Raw genomic sequence first — 26,076 nt, forward strand, 5'->3', positions numbered from 1 at the left:
AACTTTGAAGACACATAAGAAATGTGATGGATGATGGGTATGTTTTATCGTAACAAAGCCATGTTCTTGTTTCTTGTTGATGGTAGAGCTTGACAAATTAGTCAGAAAATATTGTACAAAATGAATGATAGTCAAAATATACCATTTGTATCTTTTTTTACCCTGAACCATAGTATTTTTCAAAAAGTTATGATATGTTAAACAGTATAGTCTGGGAATGGATAAACAACAGAAAATTTAACTTGTCTGCTTGAGACAAAATAGTTCTTTGGCTGAATTTGGTTTCAGCTACCTAAGTAATATCAGTAATCATACATTTAAGACGAAGTGGAAACTTATGTTGTAATTGATAATAAGCTTCATGCGACACCGAAAATCTGTTTGCTTTTATTATCTTAAATTCTTAATACATGGTTAGAAGGAAAGAATGTTGATAAAAAATATTACTACCACTTTCAGTCAGGGTTGTGCCTAATATTTCTGAATTCCATCACTAGTAATCCTTGGTGTAATAACTTCAAAAATAATACTAAATACGCTAATACAGAGAGATCTTATGAGGTCTATACTGTTTCAAAATTGTTTGGAAGGGGAATTAATTGAACTCTCCTCTTGCTTGTAGTGTTATTTGTTTTTCATCGTTTCTGCTGGATCCATATTTCTTTGTCTTTCATGTGGCATTACTGCTCTTAATACCATTATTTGTTTGATCTAATATTCAATTTTCTTTTGGGAAATCTTAAAGAGGATTACTGATCACGGTAATCACTAACAGAAACAATGAACCGAAAGTTAATCTTGCCTTTTAGGTTAGTTTCATTGTTACTACGACTAATTGAATCGATGCACCACTACCTGAACTTGTATCTGCTACTAAAACACTATAAAATAGGGGTTGCCATAAAATGTTACAAGGGCATATACCTTTTTACCATGGCATGGCTCCCAAGTCATCAAGCTTCAGCTTATTTATCTTTTGTTTAACTTAAATAGTTTCTACATAAATAGGAAGAATTCAAAATTAATGCTTAATAATCAAGAAATTGCTTCGAAGTAATTTGGATCTTTTCTTATACGTAGTACATGTGTACCAAATGGAATAATTCGTTTTTTTCTTTTCGGTCAGTCTGTTGTGTACTTCTGATCTCATTGTTCATGGTGCCCTGTTGCCTTTTCCTTTTATAGCTCTGCTATGGAAGAGGAAATGGGTAGGTGTCAGCTGCAAACCTCTCCTTGTGGGACAGCTGCTGATGTTCACATTAATCTATTATGTGCTGTATCTCGTATTAGGTAGACCTCATTCAATGTTTGTCTCAGTCCAATTTTCGTTTACTGCTAAGGCTAATCAATTATTTTTGTCTTTGCCCTATGTTACATGTCATGGTTAAAATTAAATTACGAATAAAAAATTAACATAGAAAAAAATTGAAATTGTGGTTCGATTATGCTAGCAAACTTCTTAGCTCCAGTTAGCAAACTAATCTGTTTGAATCCTTGTTTTATCCTATTAGCCAACCGTTTACTTTAATGTCAGGAATAATGCTGTGATTGATATCCAGTGGAGGACCTTTTTCTGTTGATGCTAATGATCATAGCATTATAATTTCTAAAAGAACGTGTATCTTGAGACTATTTTTGTATGTTGTTCTATTTTGCAGTATCACGAGGACAAGGCTCAAATTAAAGATGCAATGAAGATCGGAAAAGTAATCTGTTACTATTTTGTTCCTTCATGCTTTGATTCAAAAGAGTTTCCTGATGATATGAATATCTTCTTCCAGATTACATTGGCTTCATCATGGACATTTGAGGACTTAAAGACTGCTGTTGCAGGTATTGATAGTTTGAGAGGAATATCTGAGATAAACTTGAAGGTAATTTTCTCATCTTCTGCTTTTGTTATTTATTTGTTTTCATGTTTTTTGTGAGTGATAGTTAATCAATCAAGGTGTTTGTTCCTATCAAGCAAGCATTTGATCACCTTAGGAAAGAATAATAGCTGGAACTCTTGAAAAATAAAGTATGGGTTTTACTTTTACTAAAAGTTTCTCATCTGGTTTCTATCATTTGTCCCTTCAGAATTGCGTTTTTTCGCTTCTGCTTATGTCCCAGATTGATTAACATTGACTATTAGCACTATTCTTTTATTGCCATTCGCCAATTCCTCAGCACCATCAGCTGCTTGCAATGCTGTGCTTACAAGAAAGCACTATTTCACCTCAAACCCCCTTTTTTATGCTTTATCTTCGCGTCAAATTGATGTTAGCCTTGGTGTGTCTTGATCATTTATCTACTTTGGATGCCTTATGTATGGTATAAGACTTGATTTGATGCTTTTCAAATTTTTGTAGCTGGTATTTGATGAGTTACTGGAAAGAGTTCGGGAAAAGGAGGATAAAGATGCTAAAAAGCGCCAACGTCTTGCAGATAATTTCTCTGATCTGTTATACTCGATCAAGGTACTCTCGCACCATGTTCTGAAAAGTTTTTTGATTTTTGAGATCTATTTTATCTTGACTTCCTTGGTTTTTTGAAGGAAATAACTGCATTTTCAAATTGGGAGCAATGCAGATCACTTTTTGAAGACAGTCAGGAATATAGGTATTCAGTGCTGATAAGTCTCTTTATTATTCATGTCAAATATGGTTGAGTTTCTGTTATCATAGCTATTTGGTACCACTTGTTATAAGGTCAATTGGTGACGACAATTTTGGAAGAGAGGTTTTTGACGGGTATGTTGCTCACTTGCAAGAAAAATTGAAAGAGAAAGAACGCAAGAGGGAAGACGAAAAGGTAATAAGTATTTTTTGGGTTCATGATTGTTGTGTTAAACTTTGTCGCTAAACTATACTTGAGACTTCTTTACCTAATGGATGTCACTTTTTGGTTGCAAAAGTACTAGAGGCTTATTTCAGTTGGTAGTTTTTGAGTTCATCCCTGTGTGGAATGGTAGTTCTTAACTTGTTTTAGTTGCTGTAGGTGGTCGGTTCCTCTCATTCTTCTACCGGTAGACTCGTAGATACTGGATGGCAGTTATTTCATATTGGCAAAACCAATTAAAATTTTGTGATGCACTAATTTAAATGCTTTTTTTTATAGTACTTTCATAGAGGGTGATAACAGAACGCAATAGTTATCTTTATGAAGCTGCACTTTAATGCCTGGTTAAATTGATTACTATATATATTTTGTGTGCCTATGGGAATGTGTTGTTGATTTACATGTATATATATTATCAATGGTTCGAAGCAAGTGCTCATCAGGATGTCCTGTTGAAGCAGTTAGCACCTTAATCAAAATGAGCCTTTTATTCATGGATATTGATTTTTTGTATGAGGGGCTGCTGCAGTAAATTTTTTTTCATGCAGTTGCTTAGGAATTTAGTGTTTGATATCTCCTTGCTACTATTTCAAGTTTAATGTACTGTTGATGGGAGATTATTAGGGCAAAGATGTCATTAAACTTCATTTATTTTTAATTAGGATTTAGGACTTTCCTCGCAAAGTTTGAAACCGGCAACATATTTTATTTATGATAACTCTAATTGGCCAATAGAAAAAACAAAATAGATTGAGCAACACATCTTACCCAGGTAGGTCTAGGTCCTTCATATCCTTATTCTGTAATTTTGTATCCGCATTCATCATTGAAGCTCCATTTAATAACTTGTCAATCGTGGATGTTGAAACCAAGGTATGCAATTTCGGTCCGTATCGGCATACCGAGCCTTGCTCGGTATGGTACGTATCAAGGTGCACCGAGTAGTATGCCTAAAATAGCTAAAAGGTCGGTAACGATTGAAATTGATCGATACCGCCGGTATAGGTTGGTAACGGTCGAAATCGATTGGTACCGTTTGGTACAGGTCATGAACGGTCAAAGTTTCAACCGTTACCACCCGATTCAGCCCCGTATCGCCCAATATGGGGCCAAAAATTTGGTACCACTCGGTGGCAGGTGGTCCATGTGCTTAGAGACTCTCAGACCGGTATGTACCGCCAATATTGGGCGGTACACATTGAAATTAAAAACCATGGTTGAAACAATGGTTAGTGGTCAGGGTTTAAGATGTTTATGCTTTAAAAATTGGTGATTTACTTGTTCTAAAAAAAATGAATCATCAATTTTGCTATTTTCAATTGTCATACTTCAATTGTGCTTGCAAGTGCTATGCTTATTTCAATTGACATCAGAAATAAGGGTTTGCTCACATCTAAATATTGCGTTTCAGGCAAAAAAAGAGAAGGAAAGAGAAGAGAAAGAAAAAAGGAAGGAGAAAGAGAAAAAGGAAAAAGAGAGAGAACGTGAAAAAGAAAAAGGAAAGGATCGGGCTAGAAAGGATGAAATAGAGAGTGATATCATTGATGTGATGGATAGCCATAGTTCGAAGGATAAGAAACGGGACAAAGACAAAGAAAGGAAACACCGTAAACATCATCACACCAAAGCAGATGATATAAGCTCTGACAAGGATCAGAAAGAGGAGTCTAAGAAGTCCAGGAGACATAGTAGTGACCGAAAGAAATCCCGAAAGGTACCAGAAAAGTATAATTTATTTTTTATTTATCTTTTTTCATTTATTCTGAAAATTTTTGCTGCAAAAGTAAAATTAATAAGACCAGTGGAAATCCAAACCTGGTGATTTTGCAGCATGCTTATGCTTCTGATTCTGATACTGAAAATCGGCACAAGAGGCATAAGAAGGATAGAGATGGATCTCGGAGTAATGATGGTTATGAAGAACTTGAAGATGGAGAACTTGGCGAAGATGGGGAAATCCGTTAGTTCCTTTTAACTTTCTGCTCTTTTAGTGATTTGTCATGGTCTTATCCTTTCTCTTACTGGGAATTTTTAGGTTGTAGCTTTTTTAACTTTTTGTTGATAGATGTTATCAACAGCTAAATTTTGCTAATACATTGCTGCTGTTAAGTGTCTAATGTTGTATGAAAACTATTTCTGTAGTTTCATTATTCTATCCTGTTAAAAAGTGTCTCCTTTTGCCAAAACTGAAATGATTTCCAGAAATTGCTGAAAGCATAGTGATGCCTTTGTATTGACTTCACTGCTCAGATGTATGAGTTGTTCATTGTTGTTTTGCCATATTGTTCTTTATTTGTTCATATCAAGATAAGTTTGACGATAATAACAACAATGTTGCAAAGACAAAGGTGCATTTTCTGTTTTATTGTGTTGGTTATCTAGTATTTCAGGGATTGGATGTTTAAATGCTCCATGTTTATGCATGCCACTTAGTGCCTGTTTGGTTTGCACTTTGCGCAGACAAAATCGTGAGATGCATGAACTTTTATTAAACATGTCATACATGGTTGCCTGCTTAAGTTCTCTCAAGATCATTATTGCTGTTATGTAGTCAGTCATAACTGAAAGAAAAGTGCATGGGTTGATGCAAGTTAAAAGGTTTTGCAAGCTCCATAACTTGGACAACTATCTTCCTAAAATTGAAAGTGTATCAATTATTTTCTTTTTTCTTTAGATAATATTTGTTACCAGTATCTGACCTTACCAATCATTGTTGGCTACTAATGCAATCCTATAAGCATATTATGTTGCTCTGTTTGACCGATGGTAGGATCACCTTAATGTTCCACATGATGGTCATGGTTTGAGGGTTATAAGGTGCTAATAGCACCAATAGAACAGAATTCATGTGTATGCATATAAATAGTTTGCATCTGAGTTTTGAAGTCTGAGAGGAGTATGCAAGACCTTGCTTCAACAGAACAATCTGAATGAGATGCTGCAATTTCAGAAACTTGTTCCTCAATATTTTTTTATAAAATGAAGTGTTCTACATTAATTTTGATTTCCATTTTTTCAGGTTTTATAATTCTTTGAATATTGTTTTCATATTTATCATTTTTTATTTGAGATTTATATTGCTTTTGTTTGCTATATTGTTATTTTGTCCCAAAGTTAGGCATGAAGCTTTTCAAACCTTGGTTTAACATACCACCTGAAATGGTATTGTACGGGCGGTATGTATCGATCCGATAGCTGATTGGAATGCGAACCACCATATATTGGGCGGTATTGCAATTTTGGGGGCGTGTCGAATGCTACATCCTTCATCGAAATTTGATCGTCACTGGCCTGTACCGATTGGTGCTGGTCGGATTTAGAATGAAATCAATCAAGATGCTAGATTGAATTGGTTCCAAGGCCCATTTAACCCCATTCCTCCCTTCTTTCACCCTATTTCAATCTCATATTTTCTAACACTCTTTCTCACTCAATCATTCTCTCTTTTTCAGAAATTCTCAATCTTATTCAATATCAACGGAAGAACTGTTCAAAACGTGCCACAAAGCTACTCATAAACGTCCAGAAAAGATAAAACCGCTATTCCTTATTTGGATATTTTTATTGAAATATAACTAAATTTGCATTTAGTTCTAATTAAAATGCCCTAATTTATGGTTTTTCCTAATTTTCATGTATTTTCAAAGATTTTCTGAGCATTTTTTGTAACTGTCAACATGTTCTGACGTACCATGTGTTGGTACACTAATACAGATCGGTACATACTGGATCAGCCAACTACCAGCACAGCTGGTCGGCACAAAATTGCAGTCCTTGTTTCAAACCACCAAAGTTACTGGTTTTTAGCTCATCTACCCTATCTTTAACTGCTCCAATTGAATTTGGGACCTTGGTTTGTTAATGCTACAATTTTTGATGTGAATAAGGTAACAGGCTAAGTTGTTTTTTTAAGTACTTACCGGTAAGAAAATATGTCTCTCTTATACTAATCTGGAAAGGCAAAAAGTTGCATAGGATAACCAAGCAGTTAAATTCATCATGTTTAAGATCTTCCTGTCCTTGGCCCCACTTGCATATGTAAGTGCATGTTACCATGTGGGCCTTTGTGTACAATTTCTTTGTTATATGACTCCGTAGTCCATATATTTGGTGGGAGGATTGCTACTGTGGCTTTATGCCCAGCTGTTGATGCACAAACCAGCCTGACCAGGCTCAAGTACCTGACAACTGATAGACAATTTGTTAGTTGTAGGCTGGAGCATCCAGAGTTCAAGCATTGTGCATAGTATTCAATAAAATTTTTCTAGTTTGCACTGTTAGTTTGTCTAATAATGATAGTTGATTGTGGCTGTATGGTGGTAATTGTTAATGCTTCTTGGCCATACTAGAAAAGCCAACGATTTCTTGACATTTTGTCTATGTTCGCTCCTTTTTTCTTTTGCTTCGTTTCTTTGTTTGCAATTTACATTCTCAAGTTGGTTGTTTTGGTTTTAACATTGTCGTAAGGCAAGGGTCATGACTATTTTTTGCTTGGTCCATATAATTGTGATGCTTTTCATTTGCTTGCAACTTTAGCTTATTTACATATTCATGATGGCTGTTATACATGTAAAGATCTCTAGGTTTGATTGAGCAAGTTTTTTAAAAAAATATCAAAACATAGCTGTGGAAAATCTCTAGGGTTGTTCTACAACCCTAGGATTAGTTTCCAGTTCTGATAAGTTCTGGGATATGCAAATTTTCGCATAAAAAATTCCCTGCAATTTGTCTAATTTTGTTTGTGATAGTGAGGAAATGGCCAAGGGGAGTGCTGTATGGAAAGTGATTTCATGAAGTTGCTCCAAAATTGGGGCAGATTTCCAAAAAAACAAGAAATGCGTCTCTCTTAAAGAGCGGAAAGAAAGTGTCTGGGATAAACTTTAGCTTCTAGGCATTGAACACTTCGGCAGCTATCAAGAAGTTACTTTAGCCTGGGAGACAAACCTTGGCAATAAAGGGTTTTAGACCAAGCAGGACCTAATTTGAAGAATGACTTCAGTATGAACCAAGAAAAGAATATGAATGGACCAAGAAGTTCGTAACAGCAAAAGTTTTCATTTATCTTGTATTTATTATTCAACATGAGAGGATGATTGAAGAAATTATCACTGATAGAGTTAGAGTGGGTTCATTACAGTGAATAGGGGCATTGAGAATGTAGTGTAATCATCCTGTACATCTTAGACAAATCTGAAATTTTGAAAAGGTAGTTTTGACTTCTATGGCTTGCCATAATCTATGGATTTCAATGTTGGGTACAACATATATGAAAAGAATATAGTGCTGTTGAGATGGATGTAGAATTCGCAATGTTTGCATTTTTCAAACAATTAGCATTAGTCTCGAATCTCAACCGAGGACAAAATGAGGAAAAATTATATAAGGCATTTTCAACATTTGAAATAAGGAAAAAATACATGAGGTGGTTATAACATATCTAAATGAGACTTGTAAATGCACTGATAAGGTTGGTTTGTGCAATTTAGATTTGGTTTGAGGAAAGGTGGAGGAAGATCTAACATGCCTATTAGAAATGAAAAGAAAATGAGAAATCATTTTCATGGACCTAAACTTTGGTTTGTCATGGACTTGGTGGACATTTTCTCGAATCTCAACCCAAGGATAATTTTGACAAAATAAAATATCTTGGTGGACATGTTGATGTAAGAATCGGAGCGAATGCTTATTCCAGTTTATAGTATATGCATGGTTTCTTGAAGATAGACTTAGAAGTTTTGCATTTGAGAGCAATTAGGGACATTGGAAGTACATATTGGTATATACTGGTCCAGCCATCAATAATGGATAATATTGGTAGCTATCAGGATTTCTTATAATTTATTATTTTTCGATGAGACCAAGTAGTGCAGGTCTGTGTACCACCCGGTATACCAGTCTTACTGGTTGTCAAAACTAGAAATGAACCAAGATTAAAATCCTTGAATAGGGATAATTTCTTTGGTTGACAACTTGAGTGAAAACCATTTAAGATGACTTGAACTTTTCCAAAGAGAACATACAATGCACCATTTTGGTGGTGAGGTAAGTTAATTCAAATTGTTGCTACTAGGAGAGGTGGAGGAGGGGATCCAAAAAGATTTGATTAGAAACATAAAAATAATTTGATATTATTGATTTAATTAGTGATATTTCTCTTGGGACCAAAAACTTGTAATTTAGATTGGGAAAATTGATTACAACTAGATAGTGATAGAGAAGAATGCCGCGAAGAGAGTAATGGAGGAGATAATCTGGTTTTGGAGTGAAGTATCTGTTGACTGCTCTATTCATTGAGTTCTGAACAATGATGAGTGGAATTGCTTTGTAAATATATGCTGATAGTTAGATGGTGGTGCTTGTGACTCTCAGATGTTGTTGGTGCATAAGCATCTTGTAATTTTGAATTTGGAATGGATCGTATTGAATTTATCTAGAAGTGATTCATTTTCAGTGAAAAATCAGCTTGGTGTCATGTTGAGTGATGATTTGTTATGGGCAAAACCAACTTGGTATGAGCTTTGGCTAGTTTTAGATAGTTTTACTGTACTCCATTTTTGAGTGGTTGACTGAAATTGATTTGGTTGTACTTGGTTTTGGCCAAAATTAATTGAAACTTGTTGCATACCAATTTCCAAAATATCATTGGCCTTATATATAGCCTTTTGACCAATTTTCTCTTGTTGGTTCTTGTCACAACTTAAGTTCATTTGGTTCAGATACTGAAGCAATTTGGTTTTTATTTATCAGTAGCTCATTTTTTTTGTTCCTTTCACATCTATATCAGATGCTGAATTTTGGTGAATTATTTCAGAATTATTAGGACCATGGCGTAGTGCTAGTAGCAAGTGGTATGAAGAGTTGTCATTTTTTGACCTAGGTGCAAAAGTTAAATATTAGCTAAATATTACTCTTATAGACATAATTTCTGCTGGCATGCTTTACCTTGTTTCTTTTCCAGATACCTTACAATTTAGAATTTGTCTTTTAATGCAGCTTAGGAGTTTGGTTTTGCAAATTTTGGGAGCTCCTTACTAGCTTACTTACTGGTATCATAATTATGATAATAATGGTATAATAATTATTGACCTGGCTAAGGCTTGGGTTGCTGGTCGGATTGGTGGTTCGACTGTTCAGATTGCATAAGTAGTAGTTAAAAACAGTAAGTATATAATATCACGTAAGAAATCATTTGTGGTATATTTATGGTTGTATAATGATCAAAGAAACAAAATTCTGCAATGGTTTGAAGTGTACTTAAACTCATGAAAAAAATTGAATTTGATGTCAAAGGAATCACAGAAATTAAATTTTGATCCCTGACATTAAGATGCTCTGCTAATTTTAAAAATTATAAGGTTTAACAGAGAATGTATAATGAAAATCACTAAAAGAACAGACTTTGGGGATTATGAAACTATAAGTTTGTTATAGAATTTAATTTTGTGGAAAGGTTCATGCATAGTAAGAGGGATGAAATCTCAATATCACATCTTTTCCAGGTAAAGCTTATTGCTTTGTTATGGATTATAATTAAACAGGACAGATGGATGGATAACAGGAATCCAATTTCTGGATTGAGAAAATCCTGAAAGGATGTAGTCAGCAATCTTCTCAAAATTATTTACCACCATCTGGAGTGCCATCTGCTGGGCAAAAACATGAACTGATCATTGGTAAGGGATCAAGATTTTGGAGAGCACCCTAAAAGACCCCTTGCCTCGCCATTCGCCCATGGACTTTACTTTCTTCACTTCCTTTCTGGTTTGCAGTGTGTCGGAATAATTGATGCTTTTGATGCAGTTGCTTCTAGCCCAAGGAAGAATTAGACTGCAGGGATATAAAAGATGAAGAGACAGTGGTTTGACGATGTCAGCAACTAAGTGGCATACTGGCATTTGTTTGTGTGGCAGACTGATAACATAGGAGGAATAATTAGATTGACGTGTCATGAAATTTGAAACTTGTTATTTTGCCAGAAACGTAGAAGACTAATAGATTTATTGCAACTGATAGGTTCTTTTTTTGCTTGAAAAGCCTGATTATTCTACAGGGTTTTCAGCCAGTGTAATTGTGAGTCCAATCTGAAAAACAAAACTGGACCAGCCTGGGGTCCAGTTCCTTTTTCTTTTAAAAGTTTGCAGCAAATGCCCCATGCTTTCAACATGGTTGCCGTTTTGCAGTTGATTTTATGAGCTTTTTCTTTGCCCAGAACCACCCACTTCTGAAATCTCAACTAAAATGGATTTGAAGTGAGAAATATGTGATGCAAGTTATAATTGTTGTTTTCTATTTTTAGTTCTTTTTTATAGTACTATCTGGTAATTGGCTTCTACTTTTTTGTCTTGCTTGACCCCCTAGGTGTTTATCTAATAATATGTCCATCTAACTCAAGTGCTCTTTTTACCCTGGTAGATGGGTCTGTTATATGATTCAGGTCTTCCATGGTTGTCTCATTAATTGTCGTTTGGCTACACTTATCAACTCTACCATCTCAGATTTAGTCATAGCCCGATCCTTAAGTAGATGAAAACGTGAATTGAGGTTTACGCACAGTTAGATGGTTGATGTGCACTCATGGAGTTTATTTTTCCGGGTAAATCAGATGGCAGATTGCAGTTTGGAATTTTCTTGATCATCTCCGGCAACACATCAGGAACAAATGTGGTGGTGTTCCGTTGTTTCCGTTTGAGGGGATTTTGTTTTTATGATCACAACTTATTGTGCCTTTTTGTTCATGATGAGCACAATGTTACGAGTTATTGTTAATTGTTGCATGTATTTGTCAGAAACGTATGCATGCATACTATTCTCAGGCAGATCGTATTATATGTTTTTTTTTTTTTTTTTCGGTAACCCTATCATAGAGAAGAAAACAAAAGCATCATCTGCACCTTTTATGCACAAGTTATTTTTCGTATATGCCTACAATTCTCACTCTGCATTCTAAACATTTTCTCATGTCACTTAAGACTTGCTACATGGATATGTTTTCATCAAAAATGCAATCAAGTGTATATTCTGCATCTCTGGTGTCAATGGTCCTATTTATATGACTAATGCAAGTTTTAGTGCCTGAAAGCAAGCTCCTAGTTTTCCAGTTGTTTGGCCCAGGAAGAACAAATGATGCATGTTCTCGTTGCTCCTTTGGAGGGTCACTTATGCTTTCATCATTGTTCGAGTATAACTCTACATCTCATCTTGTACGAATTGGAGTTAGAGATGTAGAGTTGAAGACACCCCTTTGCGGGGATGAGAAGTTGAAGCCCTGTGAGTCCGTAGAAGAAGACTCCAAAGTTTTTGAGTTCGATGGAGAGAGATGGGTAGGCCAATAAATGGAATCAGGTTAGTCTCCTCCTGTTTACATTACTTGCACATACAGTATCTGCAGATGCATCGAGCATGCAATGTTCCTTCGATGATGGATGGGGATCGCGAGTGAGTATTTAGCATTTGCTTGCATATTATTCGACAAAGTTAATGAGACTGGGACATGAAGCGGTTAAAAGAAACAATCTATTATTCTAGGTCGAGTTCTTTCGTTTACTAGGAAGAACAAGTAATATGATCGAAGGAGAATGGGAGGGAAAAGTAGACATCTATCTGTTTGTCCCCAAGTTTTTGGTCGAGATAACCCGATCCGAATGACTGCGGTTGGATTGGATTTCTCCTCTGCTTTGATGGAAGCCATTTCTACTGTTGATCGTTATTCGACGATGACGATGCTGCAATTCTTGTCAGCACGGTGGAATCTCTTGATCGGATATGGTTTGGGATTATTAGTTGAGGGTTTCGGTAACATCTGAATGTTTCTACGATTGCCATTCGTAAATACGACTTCTTTTTAAGGGTAGTTAATGTTCCATTTGTGTTTAGTTGATGTTTTGCTCCTCGGCGTATCTCTTTGAGTATCTTATTTGTTTTTTTAATGATACGGCATCGATGGATCTAATTATAATTATAACTCTTTGGTATCTCGATCTCTAGATTTAAAAATTTTTTATTAAAATTTTTATAATCATAAAAGTGAAATATTTAGTTCTATTTATCCTAACATCATCGGTTTTATTGACGGAGATACTAAAACGATAGATAAAAATATAATTTTAATATTTTAATTATGGTTTTTTAGTGGTGGTGGACGATGTCATTAGGAGTCACAAGTGATTGTTGTAGATGAAGAGGGAGAGCGATGACGAGAGGACGACGTAGATATTGATATTTTGTGTCAGTGTTGCTCAACAAATTGTGTCGATTGTGACGTAGATGCAAAGACGAAAGTGTCACTCGACATTTGCGTCGACAGCAATACAAATGTAGAACAACGAAAGAGTCACTCAACATTTTCATTGACACCGATGTCGATACAGAGTGATATTGCTCTACATTGATGTTGACAATGATGTGAGGAAGATGATATCACTATGTATCTACGTTGGCATCACTTGACAACTACGATAGTGTCAATGTAGATGCAAAGCGACGTTAGATTCGCTCAACATTTGTATCGATGTCGACACAAATGTTGAACATCGACATCTACGTCATCCTTTTTCTTTTCTTTTTTTGTCTTATCTCTCGTTATCGTTTTTCCTACTCATTCACAATAGTCACCCGCGCCCCAGTCATCATCTATCACTATAAAAAAATATAATCGAAATGTTAAAATTATTTTTTTATTTATTATCTTTATAGGTAAATTATTTTTTTATTTATTATCTTTATAGGTAAATCGATGATGATAGGATAAATAGACTCAAATGTTTTATTTTTATAATTAAAAAATTTTAATATAAACTTTTTAAATTCGGATGTTACTAAGGGGTAATAATACTTTTTAATTAGCCCAAGTTCTTAACCGTACGGACCGCCGTGCCCTCGCTACTGCGGCGGCGGGATGGGAAAAGGCTGGTTCCTATGGCGGCGATGGGAAAGGGCTGCTTCGATGATATCGACGCAGGAGTGGATCCTCCCCCCAGCTGTTGTCCGTCTCCGCCCTCCGTCTTCTCTTTGCCTGCGACCCAAGAAGAAGAGAGGAAACCCTAAAAAAAGGGGTCTCCGACCCCCATCTTCTCTTCGCCTGCGACCCAAGAAGAAGAGTGGAAACCCTAAAAAAAGGGCGGTTTTACCTTCTCCTCCTCCTCCTCCTCCTCTCTTCTTTCTCCTGCACGTCGCCGCTGCTCTCATTAAGCACCTTCTGATCCGAGGAATTAATTTAAGGTAAAAAACAAATCTCTGTATTGGTGGTTTAAAAATTGGGTTTAATTTGATCCTTAAAGAGCTCTTATAATTAGAATTCTCAGCGATGACAACAACAAATCATAATATCTCTATAATTTTCCGCTGTTCAGTTCTTTACAAGATATTATATCTAGTTAAATGGTAGGTCAAAAACCTTGTGATTAATATATAATGAAAAATTAGATTTTTTTTTTCATAAGCCTTGTGAATTTTCTATTTACTGTTTTCTAAGTCTGTGTCTTAGTGTTGATTCTTCTGATTGATTGTTCTTTTGGTAGTAATAGTTTGCATTTGCAAGGAATCACACTGCCAAATGTGGTGATGTAAATCTTAGCAGTTGCTAATGGATATCATTGACTTGACTGAACTTACAATAAAAATCTAGATATTTAATGCCAAAAGTTTTGATTGAGTTCCAAAGGTGCAGTAGCTTTTTCTCTTTTCATGAGATGCCAATAGTTGAAAGCTGCAGCTCCCATCATGAATCCTGTTCTTCACCCACTGCAAGGAATATATGTATTTTTTTCTTCTCCCTTTCCTGAGATGGCACTGCATGGAATAAAGCCAGTAAAGATGACCAAAGGAATAAATCATAAAGGAATATATCATAAACCCACTGCAAGGAATATATGTACCTTGTGAATGGAACCCAAAAAAAATGCAGATGGGCTTTTAGTTGACAATTCTACAAAGTTTATTGTAAATATATCCCTTCATTCTGATCTGCTTTTTCTTAAACCATATTGCCAAACAATTATTTTTTTACCAGCCAAGCTACTTAGCACATTCGTTATCGGATCGAGTTTAGAATCCTGAACTAATATTCTCAATTATTCTAGTCTCTCAAATCCTAAATCTCTCAGTGCCTTTCTTGATAAGACTAGGTATCTATATTATAAGGACTACAGTCTAACTTGATTTGATGGGAATAATTTTACTGAAAATCTTAAACCAACCCTTTATCTAAATACAAAGTTTACTTTAATTTCCAACATAATGATGCTGATATCTCTGTAGATTGACAGTTCTTTGAGGGAGGTCGGAAATACTGGGTTGGAACCTGAAAGCACTTGCATGACAGATGGAAGATGAAGTCACAAGAACAGCCACAAGTAAGAATGCATGCCTTGCAGTCATCTTCTCACATTATGATGTTGTCTCCTGTTACTCCTGTTCACAGTGGCTTTTCCCCATGCGACCTACCGCAATAGCTTCAATTGCTTGGGCTGTGTGAATGACTTGTCAACTCCCAACCTTGATCAGGCTTCCATTTGAAACAGGATAGCCTCTTTTCATGCCATTGTAATCTGCTCAACCTGGTGGAGACTTCAACCTTGTTGCATGCTGCTGGCTGCAGTATCAGACAGTCAGAACGACATTGATCACCAGGGTAAGTGCTATCCAGGGAAACATGTAAGCAGTAGTGCTTCAATAAAGGTTAAAGTGGCTCACTACCTTCAAAGGGTGTGTAGTAGTGGCATCAATTTGATAGTGTTCATCTATCTCTTTCTTTTCTCTCTCTCTCTCTTGCTCTCTCACTCTCTACTTTTTCTTGAAGAACTGGTCACTATGAGTGTGTGACAGAATTCTAAAGTCTAAATTTGATCTTTATGCTTTGCAGAACTCCATTTGCATATATCTACACCTCAGGCAGGGAACATATGAAAAGATTTGTGTACTTCATAAAGGCTTTATATCGGCACGTATGAAGCACAGCAGCAGTGTTTCTGCAAACCCTCAACACTCCAGAATCATTATTTTGCTCACTCAGAAGCAATCATGATCTGGAACGGGCTTTGTGGTTTTCATAATGGGCTGATTCATGGAGAGATCAGATAGATTAACGAGCCTATTTAACTTGATCTTGGATTCAGTTTGTAAGGGGCAGTTCCTCCTGAACCAGCTCCAACAGAACTGGAACATCTGCAGTTTGATTCAGAAAAGGTCAACAAGTACCACACTACTAGGTTAATGCATGAGCGGTAGCTGTATTCTGCATCTTGTTCAGTCACTTCTGAGATCATGCGAGTCATAGTAATTATGATTACAAAGATTGATTTGCCAACATCGGCAAATTGATGATTGGGAAAGACCATAAGAGGCATCAGAAATGGGTTTTTATCAGACCCAGCAGGTGTGGATTCTAGGGAAGAATCCATCAGCCCATGTGTGCCACTGAAGCATAACATCTCTTCTCATTAACCACAAACTTTTATCCATGACAAAAGGCAAAAGATTCGATTCTGATCTTTTGGAGCTGACAATGATCCTTGATATGGGGCATGGTAGTGACTACTGAGCTTTAATGAACAATTGGAGCATCAGCCGTGGATCATATGGCATCACTTGTGGCTGACAGTTCTCTTGGAGATCACTTGGCACAACCCCTTCAACAAGAGGAATCATTCAGCATTATCCACAGTCCAAACTATCAATTCTATGCAAAGGTTCTGGGCTAAGACAAGATAAGATAGAACAAGAAAGCATTAATGTTGCATGAGATAGCAATGCACAAAGAATTGTAATGATCTCCCAAGCACTAGTATTCTTTTCCTTGTTGGTCGAAGATGATGTGAAATTTGATCCTCGGAGTTGTCAGCTCGGCATACAAATGATCAATCAATGCTCTAAGTATGTTGCATGATTGTCGAATCGTAGAAGACACTGCCAAATTCCTTGGGCCAGCCAAGAACATAACACTTCAAAGAGCACTAGCTTTTTTTCCTGCTCTCTTGCAGCAAGTTAAGCACTGATCAAAAGGCAGGACCACAAGTTTAAGCCACCATGGAACTTAGTCATGTAATAGAGTAAGGGGAAAGATGGATGATACTTTGGCTTTTGTTAAAGAGCATGCCGAGAATATTGCTGATGAAAATATTCCAATTTTATCTTTGGTTTTAAAGGGAGAAAAACCAAAGACGCGTAAGGAATACATGGCTGGCATTGCCAGTCTATGCAAATCAACCAATCCTTCTCAATTGATGCATATTTTTCCACTGTCAATTTGAACATCAGCACAGATATGCATGATCAGTGCCCTATTAGGCTTGAGTGTGTGAAACAGAGAAAAAAATGTGGTTTTCCGAGGTCAAATTGGATCAATTCTATGAACTCAATTCCATAAAGTTAGCTGCAGATAATTCAAAGAAAGAAAGAAAGCGACTTGATGGCTTACAAACCTCTTTAGGTACATATGCTTTTCTCTCTCTTTGTTTGAAGTGTTCAAACTCACACTTATCCGTAGGAATCTGACCAAGAAGCTAGCTCACTGATCATCTATCTTTGCTAGATAACTTGGTTTTAGAAATGAGTGGAAGAATCAGCATCCAGTTGACTTGTGCATCAAGAGGCAGGGTCTTGTGGATGTCGTTGCGATCACATTTTTATATCATTCTAAACTATTTGTCAAAACTAGTTCAACCCAATAATATCATTCAAAGCTACATATTATAGTTCCTTTTTTTGTGCATGACTAACGTCTTATGAGACCTTCTTGAGCACTTACCAGGTGAGTTCCTGCCGACAGATGGGTGCATGATTGCAGAACAAATTGATCCTTATCTCTCCATACATGGGATTGCCAAGGAGCCTAACAAGTTCTTGGAGAAGAAGCTGGTTTGATTTGCCAGAGTCATGTGATTATTCTGGGTTAATTCTTCAACTATCTACATCAAAGTACCTATCAACAACCTAAGTTTGCACTCTGGTCAGAGACGAAAAGTGTCATCTAAAGTGGAACAGTATCTGAACACACCCACAGCTCACTGCCTGCGCACTCCATAGTTCAACTCTCCCATAGAGAGCTACCAGATCTTTCCAATCTTAAACCTAGTAAATGTTTTAGTGATGCGAAGGAGATGCACACTTGACATTATTGAGGTCCACTCATTGAGGCATGAATAGCCACATCCACTAAGATAGTGAAGTACACCATGAGGGATATGGAATGAGACATCTCCAATAAAGGCAGAGGGGCGAAACTTGAGATCTTTCTGTCAGCTTTTCCAGCAATCTGATGTCATTCCACCACCAGGCTCAAGTTGATGAAGGATTTCCCGCTAGTCAATCTGGAAAATATTAACTGATCTGAATTTGGGCATAGCAGAACAAACATTGTTGTTCTTCCAGCTGATGTTATCATCTAGAATTCTTTTCTTTCTTTCAGTGGATGCCAAGTCTGTTCAGTTTGTTCACATGATTGGTCATAGTGTTAGCTTTGCATCATTCTCACATTGTTTTAGCTCAACCAGTAGGGACAGCAAGAGATCATCCAACCAAAGATATGACCTTTATAAAGCAGATGCTCTGAATATTGGAATGAGTAGAATTGCATCACATGTAGGAAGGCAACATAACCAGTTTCCATGATACAGAATCCATGAGACATCATGTCAGATGGACAATGTCCTAAAGGCACTGGACTGTCCAAGGCACAGGAGAAAGTGATACCACAATGGATTGGCTAGCTGAGAAAAGGAATATTAACCATCTTGGGCATAGCCATGTCAAGTACAAAGGAGTGTGGAAATGTGTCAACTTGCATATTGATTGAGATGATGAATTTGTTTACCTTGTCATGCAAGTTGGGCAACTGAACAGCCATGTTTCTTCAAGCTTTACACCAAATGGTGGATGGATCCAAGTTTACCACAATGCATGAGCAAGCAAATAATGAAAAGAGTTGCTTTAGATGGAGATCAATCAAATGTAACATCGAGCCATTTCCTGACAGCAAAGTTCTTTGAGACTAATGATTACCAGGCCACCAATTAATCATGAAACCAGATCACCAACTGCTATGTTCATAAACAGCTTTGCAAAAGATAAATGCAGAGACAGAAATCATGTTGCATCTTCCCCACCAAAACTTTTTACTTGCAGCAAAAACCAGAGCACCTGTGCATGATGAGTGATGCATTCATTCCCTGGAATAAAAATAGGCACCCTTTTCTCAGACCTTTTGCCAAAGGCTAAAGGCTAGTTGTTCCAAGTAGAATTTTTAATAGGATCATCATCAGCATCATTATAGTGGGATTCCATTAACCTTTTCCACTTTCCCAAAGATAACTTAGTTTAGGCATCAAACTAAGAGCGAGCATAGTTCCCCCAAGACCATCTCCATCTAACAAAGTGGTTCATGCTAGTGGCCATCCTTCAAAGATAACTTAATGTATATAGGTGGTACTCTTAAGCAAACCAGATCTTGTTCATGGTACTGCCAACACTCTCTCTGCAAGAAAGATGATGCTTGGTGGTTCTTATTTGATTGCTTCAAAGAAGACTATGCTAGCTACAAATCCATAACATCATGCCAAAAGTTTTTGACATTGGGGTGACTTGGCCCTGGGAGTTTATCTGCAAAGAGGTGCATGGCTGTGAATCTGGCCAGTGCAGCATTGCAAATGTGTGATTAAGCACTTGGCTTGGGATAAACAATTGTCTTATTGATATCATCACCTTCCATAACTTTAAACTAATCTATGCACTGTACATTCACAGCATGCATTTATCCTGCCTGCCTTACTAACATACATCTCATCTGCATCCCGGTTTCTTTGTCCGACCAAAAAGTATTTATTTATTGAAATTGCTCGATCTAGTGGTGGATTTTTTAACAAAATTCTATTCCTTAATGGTGAAGAAATCACCCGGTTGAAGCAGATGAAAATCAGCATATTATTATCTCTAGATTGATTTTATTTTTTGTTTCATGTGAGTCTTTTGATAGAAACCAGTAGTAGTATCTTATTATCTGTAAATTTGTTTTTTTTTTTTTTGTTCCATGTAAGTCTTTTGAAATAATGATTGGAGCTCTCTAGTTAAGAGAATCTGTGTACCTTTTTGTTGCAGAAAACAAAGCTTTAGCAGTCAGTAATCCATGCACAGGGAATGAATCCTGAACCGGTTGCTTTCATCTTCTCATAACGCTCCTCCTGTATTATGTATGCAACATGTCTTGGTGAATCGAATTGCAGGATAAACAACTGCTCGAAGCATATCGAGATTGGTTCCAACAAATAATAATAATAATAAGCTTACCTTTCCGTGAAGAGCTGGTTTGCTAATCTTCTCTCAGCATTGAAATCACCATCATCTAATCGTTGCCCTTTGTGTTCGATGATGATGCTAAGCAACTCCATCAACTTGTACCTTTTCGGGTAAACGTCGGCCTGTGTTCCTGAATGAGCATCAAATTCCAGAAAGAATTATGGCTTGCCTTTAAAGAAAAAGAAGAAGAACAACAACAACAACAAAAAAGCCTCAACTTAATCAGGGCGGTGTACGATCGGTGGTGGAGTTGAGATACTCACTCACATGAAATTGATCTCAGTATCTTTTTTCATGCATAAACAAAGTTAGCCGTCACAGCAAGCAATGGTTTAAGACCCAACCACTTTTGATTAAAGTCAATTTGCTTGCAGTTCATGCTGGCGTTCCACAATCCTACTCGATTAAACCAACCAACAAGCCCTGTCTAATGATCCACATGAGACAGCCTCGACTTAAAATTCTCCTATAGGAGGGGAGGGGAGGGGAGGCCTTTTGCCTCCTAAGCACATGCCTCCTCATCCCTTCACATCATAGTTTGGACTTTGGACCACCCTGACAACATTCCTCGAGATTTATTAGTGACAGATGGCATGATCAACTTTGCTTTTGTGTATCCAATTCTCACTTTGGGGTAAACAATTGGTCATATTTTGTGATTAGAAAAAAAAGAAAAAAGAAGCAAGAGAATCTAGCAGATGCCTGCAAACCTCTTTTAGCTATAGTAGTATATGAACAAGCACAAAAGAAGAACCGCAACCATGCAACAACACAATTATACATTACTTGTATTGGCTTGCGAGGATGATGAAGACTAAAAGTTGGATGTAGAAAGAAAGATGGAAGGATGATTAGTGGGAGATGGGAATTTGCCATTGGGCGGCTGATCACAATCTCACTGTGCTGCCACGTGTTGTGTCTCGTAAACTAAACCAAATGGAATAAGCAAAGGCATCTATCTCGGAGGAGCACTTGTGAGAGCCAAATGTTAAAACATGTATCCGAGAGTCCTTGAGATTCGTGATCACCTGATTCGATCTAGAGCTGTTGGGATTAGGGCATCAGATGTGATTGTAGCACAAGAAGAAGAAGAAGAAGAAGAAGAAGAAGAAGAAGAAGAAGAAGGCAACATGGGAGCCTACACATAGGCCCCATGTTGGGCATGCAAAGTGCTGCCCAATTTTATATAGTACTAATGGCAGCTGCGACCGAATCCATAGTGGTCGCTGCAGTCAGGATTCGTGCTCCAATTAAATCATTTCTGAATCCCCGCATCGAGATATTGTGGGAGTTTTATATGGTTATGGTGACCATATCTTCCTCCTCCAGATTATTATTCCTTGCTTGTTTCGTGGGAAAGCAAGTAGAAGAGAAGAAGAAAGGGAACTGCGATGCTGCTGTTGCTGCTGCCTCAGCCTCAGCCTCAGCCTCATCATCTTGAGGTGGAAAAGGGAAGAGCAGCAAGCAAGCAAGCAAGCTATCTATCTTTCCCTTTCCCTTTCCCTTTCCCATGTTCCTTCACATTTGCTCTCCTTCTTCCATCCGTTTCCCTTTCCAAAGCGAAGGAACAATTCATCCTGCACACACACACACACACACACACACATCCTACCGACCGTGTGCGATTCCTGGGGATGGGTCGAGTGGGTGGCATGTGCTCGTTGTGAGACAAGAGTGCTGTACAGAGGAAGTCTCCTCCTCGCCATGTCCTGCTCGCATCGCTTCCTTCCTCTTTTCGGTGCATGCACACCACTATATTCCCCTCTGGGGAGAGCGAGAGCGAGAGCAGGAAGCTCACCATGTGAGCTCTACGCAAAAGTTCCAGACAAGCACTGTGCCCATGGAAACTGAGAACAAACGAACCGGCAACTAATATGACATTAAAGTCAGGTAGGCAGAGGCAGGCAGGCAGGAGGAGGAAGAAGAAGAAGATTATTATTCTTCTTCTCCAGTAGGACTGCAGGAAGCAGTTGGGACACCCGTCTCCATCCCACATGGACTCCATTAGTCCCATAAACAATCACATAAAGGTGAGGTCTTCGCCATGGTTGCGTCCCAGTCTCCGTTTGGGCTCGGCGGTGACCGCCCCCCCCCCCCCCATGCGGGAAGCCTAATCGATCGCATGATGCATGTCATGCCTGCATGCATGCTTCGCCATTAACCCCCCTCCTCGCATCATAACGTGCGTGTGCTGCTGCTCCTCTGCTACGGATGCAGCGCCATTAAAGTGCTGCTGACCCATCTTCCAAAGGTTGCACAACACATCTGCTGCATATAACTCCATCCCACCATCTCCATTCCCAAGTGTTAACAAAGCATTCGAGTCCCTCTTGTGTCAAAGTGAGTGCAACAAGGCATATTGGTGGGCCTCTCTCTCTTATAAGTATGCCTTTGTGCGTGCTTTCTCCCTGACCATCCAAACCACCGCCTCCACCATCACCACAAACGCCCCCGCCTCCTCCCCCCTCCCCCCCCCTCCTCCTGCTACTGTTGCTTTCCACCACCACCGCTTTACCTATCATGACGCCACACCAGGCTGAGCCAGAGACCGGCGGAGGTCACAACATGGACCAGACGACAGTCAACTCGACTGTCGTCCCATACCCCACGGGGACCGCTCATCCTGGCCCTCGGCCGCCTCAGGCCGCCGCAGTGTTTCCCATCACTCTTAAGGTAATCTTGCGTCGGTCATGAATCGTGTCTTCTTCCTCCTATATCTAGGATTGGGTTACGGAGCTGTTCTTGCGGGTTTGCAGTTCGAGGAGGTGGTGTACAAGGTGAAAGTAGGCGGCGGAGGGTGGTGGCGGAGGTCGAGCAGCCCGGCGGAGAAGACCATACTGAATGGCATCACCGGAGTGGTGTGCCCGGGGGAGATGCTGGCGATGCTCGGCCCGTCCGGGAGCGGCAAGACCACCCTTCTCACCGCCCTCGGCGGCCGCCTCGGCGGGAAGCTCTCCGGCAAGATCACCTACAACGGCCACCCCTTCTCCGGCGCCATCAAGCGCCGCACCGGGTTCGTGACCCAGGACGACGTGCTCTACCCGCACCTCACGGTGACCGAGACGCTTACCTTCACCGCGCTGCTGCGGCTCCCGGGGACCCTGACCCGAGCCGAGAAGGCCCACCAGGCCCAACAGGTCATTTCCGAGCTGGGCCTAAGCCGGGTGGCCCACAGCATGATCGGCGGGGCCCGCGGGGTCCGGGGAGTCTCCGGCGGCGAGAGGAAGCGAGTGAGCATCGGGCTGGAGCTGCTGGTGGATCCGAGCCTGCTGTTGCTGGACGAGCCGACGTCAGGTCTGGACTCGACCACCGCAGCCCGGATCGTCGGCACGCTCAAGCGGCTCGCCGCCGAGAAGGGCCGCACCGTGGTCACCACGATCCACCAGCCTTCGAGCCGGCTCTACCGCATGTTCGACAAGCTGGTGCTGCTGTCGGAGGGCAGCGCGATATACTACGGCCGGGCGGCCGCCGCCGTCGACTACTTCGCCATGGTCGGCTTCGCGTCGCCGATCGACGGCGTCAACCCGGCCGACCTCCTACTGGATCTAGCCAACGGTACGTATGTACGTTCCGTCAAAACACTTCTTATGGGCTCGGTTTCAGGCCCACATAAGAGCCCACGTAACGGGGCATATGCCTCGCATGGTGGACATCATTTTACGGTGGGGACGTGGAGACACCACGTGAATGGGGCCACAAGGGCACACCAAGCTTGCCACTAGAGAAAAGTGCTCGGTGGACTGGGTAAGGACAGTGATCTGTTTGATGATTGATCCTTTCACTCTCTCTCTCTCTCTCTCTCTCTCTCACTCTCACAGAGGCCCATGCCCATCACTTCCGCATGTCTTCTACCCAAGTGGGCTTGGTTGCAATCCATGTCCTCTCTCTCTCTCTCTCTTCCTGCCGGGTCAGTAGTCCCCCACCACACTTTGATCGGTCTCTGAAACGCTCGTTGACGATTTGTTTCACATGTTTGGCAGTCCATGTATGTCTTTTCTACTTCAGTCATTTTTATCTCTATCTACCTACCTATGCACAGCAAATCATCATAGAGAGTGTATGTACCTGTGCATGGCGATATGACATGCATCCGCCCATGGATGGGATAAAAAAAGAAAGAGGCCTGAACTTTTATGTCACTTGCATGACACGTGACTCCGACCACATGCAAGCGATGGGTGAAGTAATGAGTGAGGCCAGATCTTCCAGATCGAGGTGCCTCGGCCGAGACACCAAGCTAGGAAGGGCACCCCTCCCATTGGCCGATCGCATGGCGGGGCCCCAAGATCGCTGAGACACGTGCTTGGCTTCGTGTGATCCAAACACTTCGATGCTTTTATCTGCCACACTGTTGTGACTTTGCCAAATGGTATGGGAGAATTAAGATCCCATGCGAGGAGGCAATGCTGCATTGGCATAGATTAACGCTACTTTGGAGGTCTATAATGGCTGCTAATGATTTCTAGCATGGAGCAGGAATCGCACCGGAGTCGAATTACGCAAGCGAGAACGGCGACGGCAGCGGCGGCTTGCAGCAGGAGAAGAAGGCGGTGAAGGAGGCTCTGATCGGCGCGTACGACCGCAACATCGCCACCCGGCTGAAGGCGGAGCTCTGCGCCGTGGACCTGAACAATTATGGATACACCAGAGAGATGGCTAATGCCAGTAAGCTATTCCGAACAACTTCGAAGGGTTTACTTGCCTGCAAGCCCCTCTCGGGCAAGGGGAATGATGTCGAACCGCTTGGTGTTTGATCGATGCAGTGAAGCGGGAACAATGGTGCACGAGCTGGTGGGAGCAGTTCACGGTGCTGCTCAGCAGAGGGTTGAAGGAGAGGAGGCACGAAGCTTTCAACAAGCTAAGGATCTTCCAGGTGCTCAGTGTCGCCACGCTCGGAGGCCTCCTGTGGTGGCACACGCCGACGTCCCACATCCAAGACCGGGTGAGAAAGCGTTTGAGGAAGAATCACTTCCTCTTGTCCTCCGATTCGGTCTCTTCTCTGATCCTTGCGTGCGTCTTTGTCTTGCAGACAGCACTCATCTTCTTCTTCTCGGTGTTCTGGGGCTTCTTCCCGCTCTACAATGCGGTGTTCACGTTCCCCCAGGAGCGGCCAATGCTGAGGAAAGAGCAGGCCTCCGGCATGTATCGCCTCTCGTCCTACTTCCTGGCGCGCACCGCCGGCGACCTGCCCATGGAGCTCGCCCTCCCCACCGCCTTCACCTTCATCATATACTGGATGGGAGGCCTCAGGTCCGACCCCGTCGCCTTCCTGCTCTCCCTCCTCGTCGTCCTGTTCAGCGTCCTGGTGGCGCAGAGCCTCGGCCTCGCAGTCGGCGCCATCCTGATGGACGTCAAGCAGGCCACCACCCTCGCCTCCGTCACCACCTTGGTCTTTCTCATGGCCGGCGGCTACTACGTCCAGCAGATACCGCCCTTCGTTGTCTGGCTCAAGTACTTGAGCTACAGCTTCTACTGCTACAAGCTTCTGCTGGGGGTGCAATTCTCCGAGCACGACGCCTACGAATGCTCGAGCGGAGTGATGTGCCCGGTGATCGACTACCCGGCAATAAAGTCGGTCGGACTCGGCCATATCTGGATCGACGTGTGCATCATGGGGCTTATGCTGGTCGGCTATCGGCTCGTCGCCTACCTCGCACTGCACCACCTGCAAAGCGGATGAGGAAGAAGATAGGGTCTTCTGCAGCTGATCATACTCAAGAGGAAGATACAATGAGCGATGAGCAAAAGATTATTCTCTTTTTCCAAGTGCAGAATAACCACTGATTCGAGCTCCCCGGACAATACAAATAATAATCCATCGATGACTTCAAGCTTCCCCGCTTTCTCATCCTGTGAGAATTGCTTTGTTAGTAAAGGTATGCGAATGGCACTCTTGTAGGTAAACATGCGCAGAACTACTGATCAAATTTTGATAGTAGCATTCTATGAATGACAAGAAATTCTACTGAA

At 40.3% G+C, this 26,076-nt stretch overlaps 2 protein-coding genes and 2 long non-coding RNA genes across 8 annotated transcripts in view; 3 read left to right on the forward strand and 1 right to left on the reverse strand.

The window, feature by feature from the left end:
- Positions 1-10,983, forward strand: part of LOC135610541 (pre-mRNA-processing protein 40A-like) — a 28,494-nt gene extending 17,511 nt beyond the window's left edge. For 2 of the 3 annotated variants that reach the window (XM_065105190.1, XM_065105191.1), the window contains exons 23-29: positions 1,659-1,706; positions 1,782-1,874; positions 2,352-2,459; positions 2,537-2,601; positions 2,691-2,793; positions 4,232-4,534; positions 4,651-10,983. In XM_065105190.1, the coding sequence (XP_064961262.1) occupies positions 1,659-1,706; positions 1,782-1,874; positions 2,352-2,459; positions 2,537-2,601; positions 2,691-2,793; positions 4,232-4,534; positions 4,651-4,785 (855 nt within the window). In that variant the 3' untranslated portion in view covers positions 4,786-10,983. The remainder of the gene's footprint in view (positions 1-1,658; positions 1,707-1,781; positions 1,875-2,351; positions 2,460-2,536; positions 2,602-2,690; positions 2,794-4,231; positions 4,535-4,650) is intronic. The other variant, XR_010486173.1, reaches the window with a different exon arrangement.
- A 2,687-nt stretch (positions 10,984-13,670) lies between these two features.
- On the forward strand, positions 13,671-17,503 carry LOC135610542 (uncharacterized). 3 transcript variants are annotated; one of them, XR_010486174.1, is made up of 4 exons: positions 13,671-14,037; positions 15,076-15,170; positions 15,239-15,448; positions 15,680-17,503. It is a non-coding gene; the product is annotated as an uncharacterized LOC135610542 (long non-coding RNA). The 3 variants fall into 3 exon arrangements; XR_010486175.1 differs by having other exon boundaries at positions 15,339-15,448; XR_010486176.1 differs by having other exon boundaries at positions 15,084-15,170.
- An 873-nt stretch (positions 17,504-18,376) lies between these two features.
- On the reverse strand, positions 18,377-22,204 carry LOC108953724 (uncharacterized). Its single transcript, XR_001979638.2, has 3 exons — positions 20,098-22,204; positions 19,896-19,991; positions 18,377-19,413 (listed from the first exon to the last, which is right to left on the reverse strand). It is a non-coding gene; the product is annotated as an uncharacterized LOC108953724 (long non-coding RNA).
- A 155-nt stretch (positions 22,205-22,359) lies between these two features.
- LOC103982270 (ABC transporter G family member 14) lies at positions 22,360-26,076 on the forward strand. The gene is made up of 5 exons (XM_009399160.3): positions 22,360-22,779; positions 22,863-23,661; positions 24,583-24,771; positions 24,870-25,048; positions 25,136-26,076. Exons 1-5 carry the CDS (start codon positions 22,627-22,629, stop codon positions 25,784-25,786), a joined length of 1,971 nt encoding a protein of 656 aa, XP_009397435.2. The 5' UTR covers positions 22,360-22,626; the 3' UTR covers positions 25,787-26,076.

The sequence above is a fragment of the Musa acuminata genome, chromosome BXJ2-4 (genome assembly GCF_036884655.1).
Source record: "Musa acuminata AAA Group cultivar baxijiao chromosome BXJ2-4, Cavendish_Baxijiao_AAA, whole genome shotgun sequence".
In the NCBI taxonomy this organism is placed as follows: Eukaryota; Viridiplantae; Streptophyta; class Magnoliopsida; order Zingiberales; family Musaceae; genus Musa; species Musa acuminata.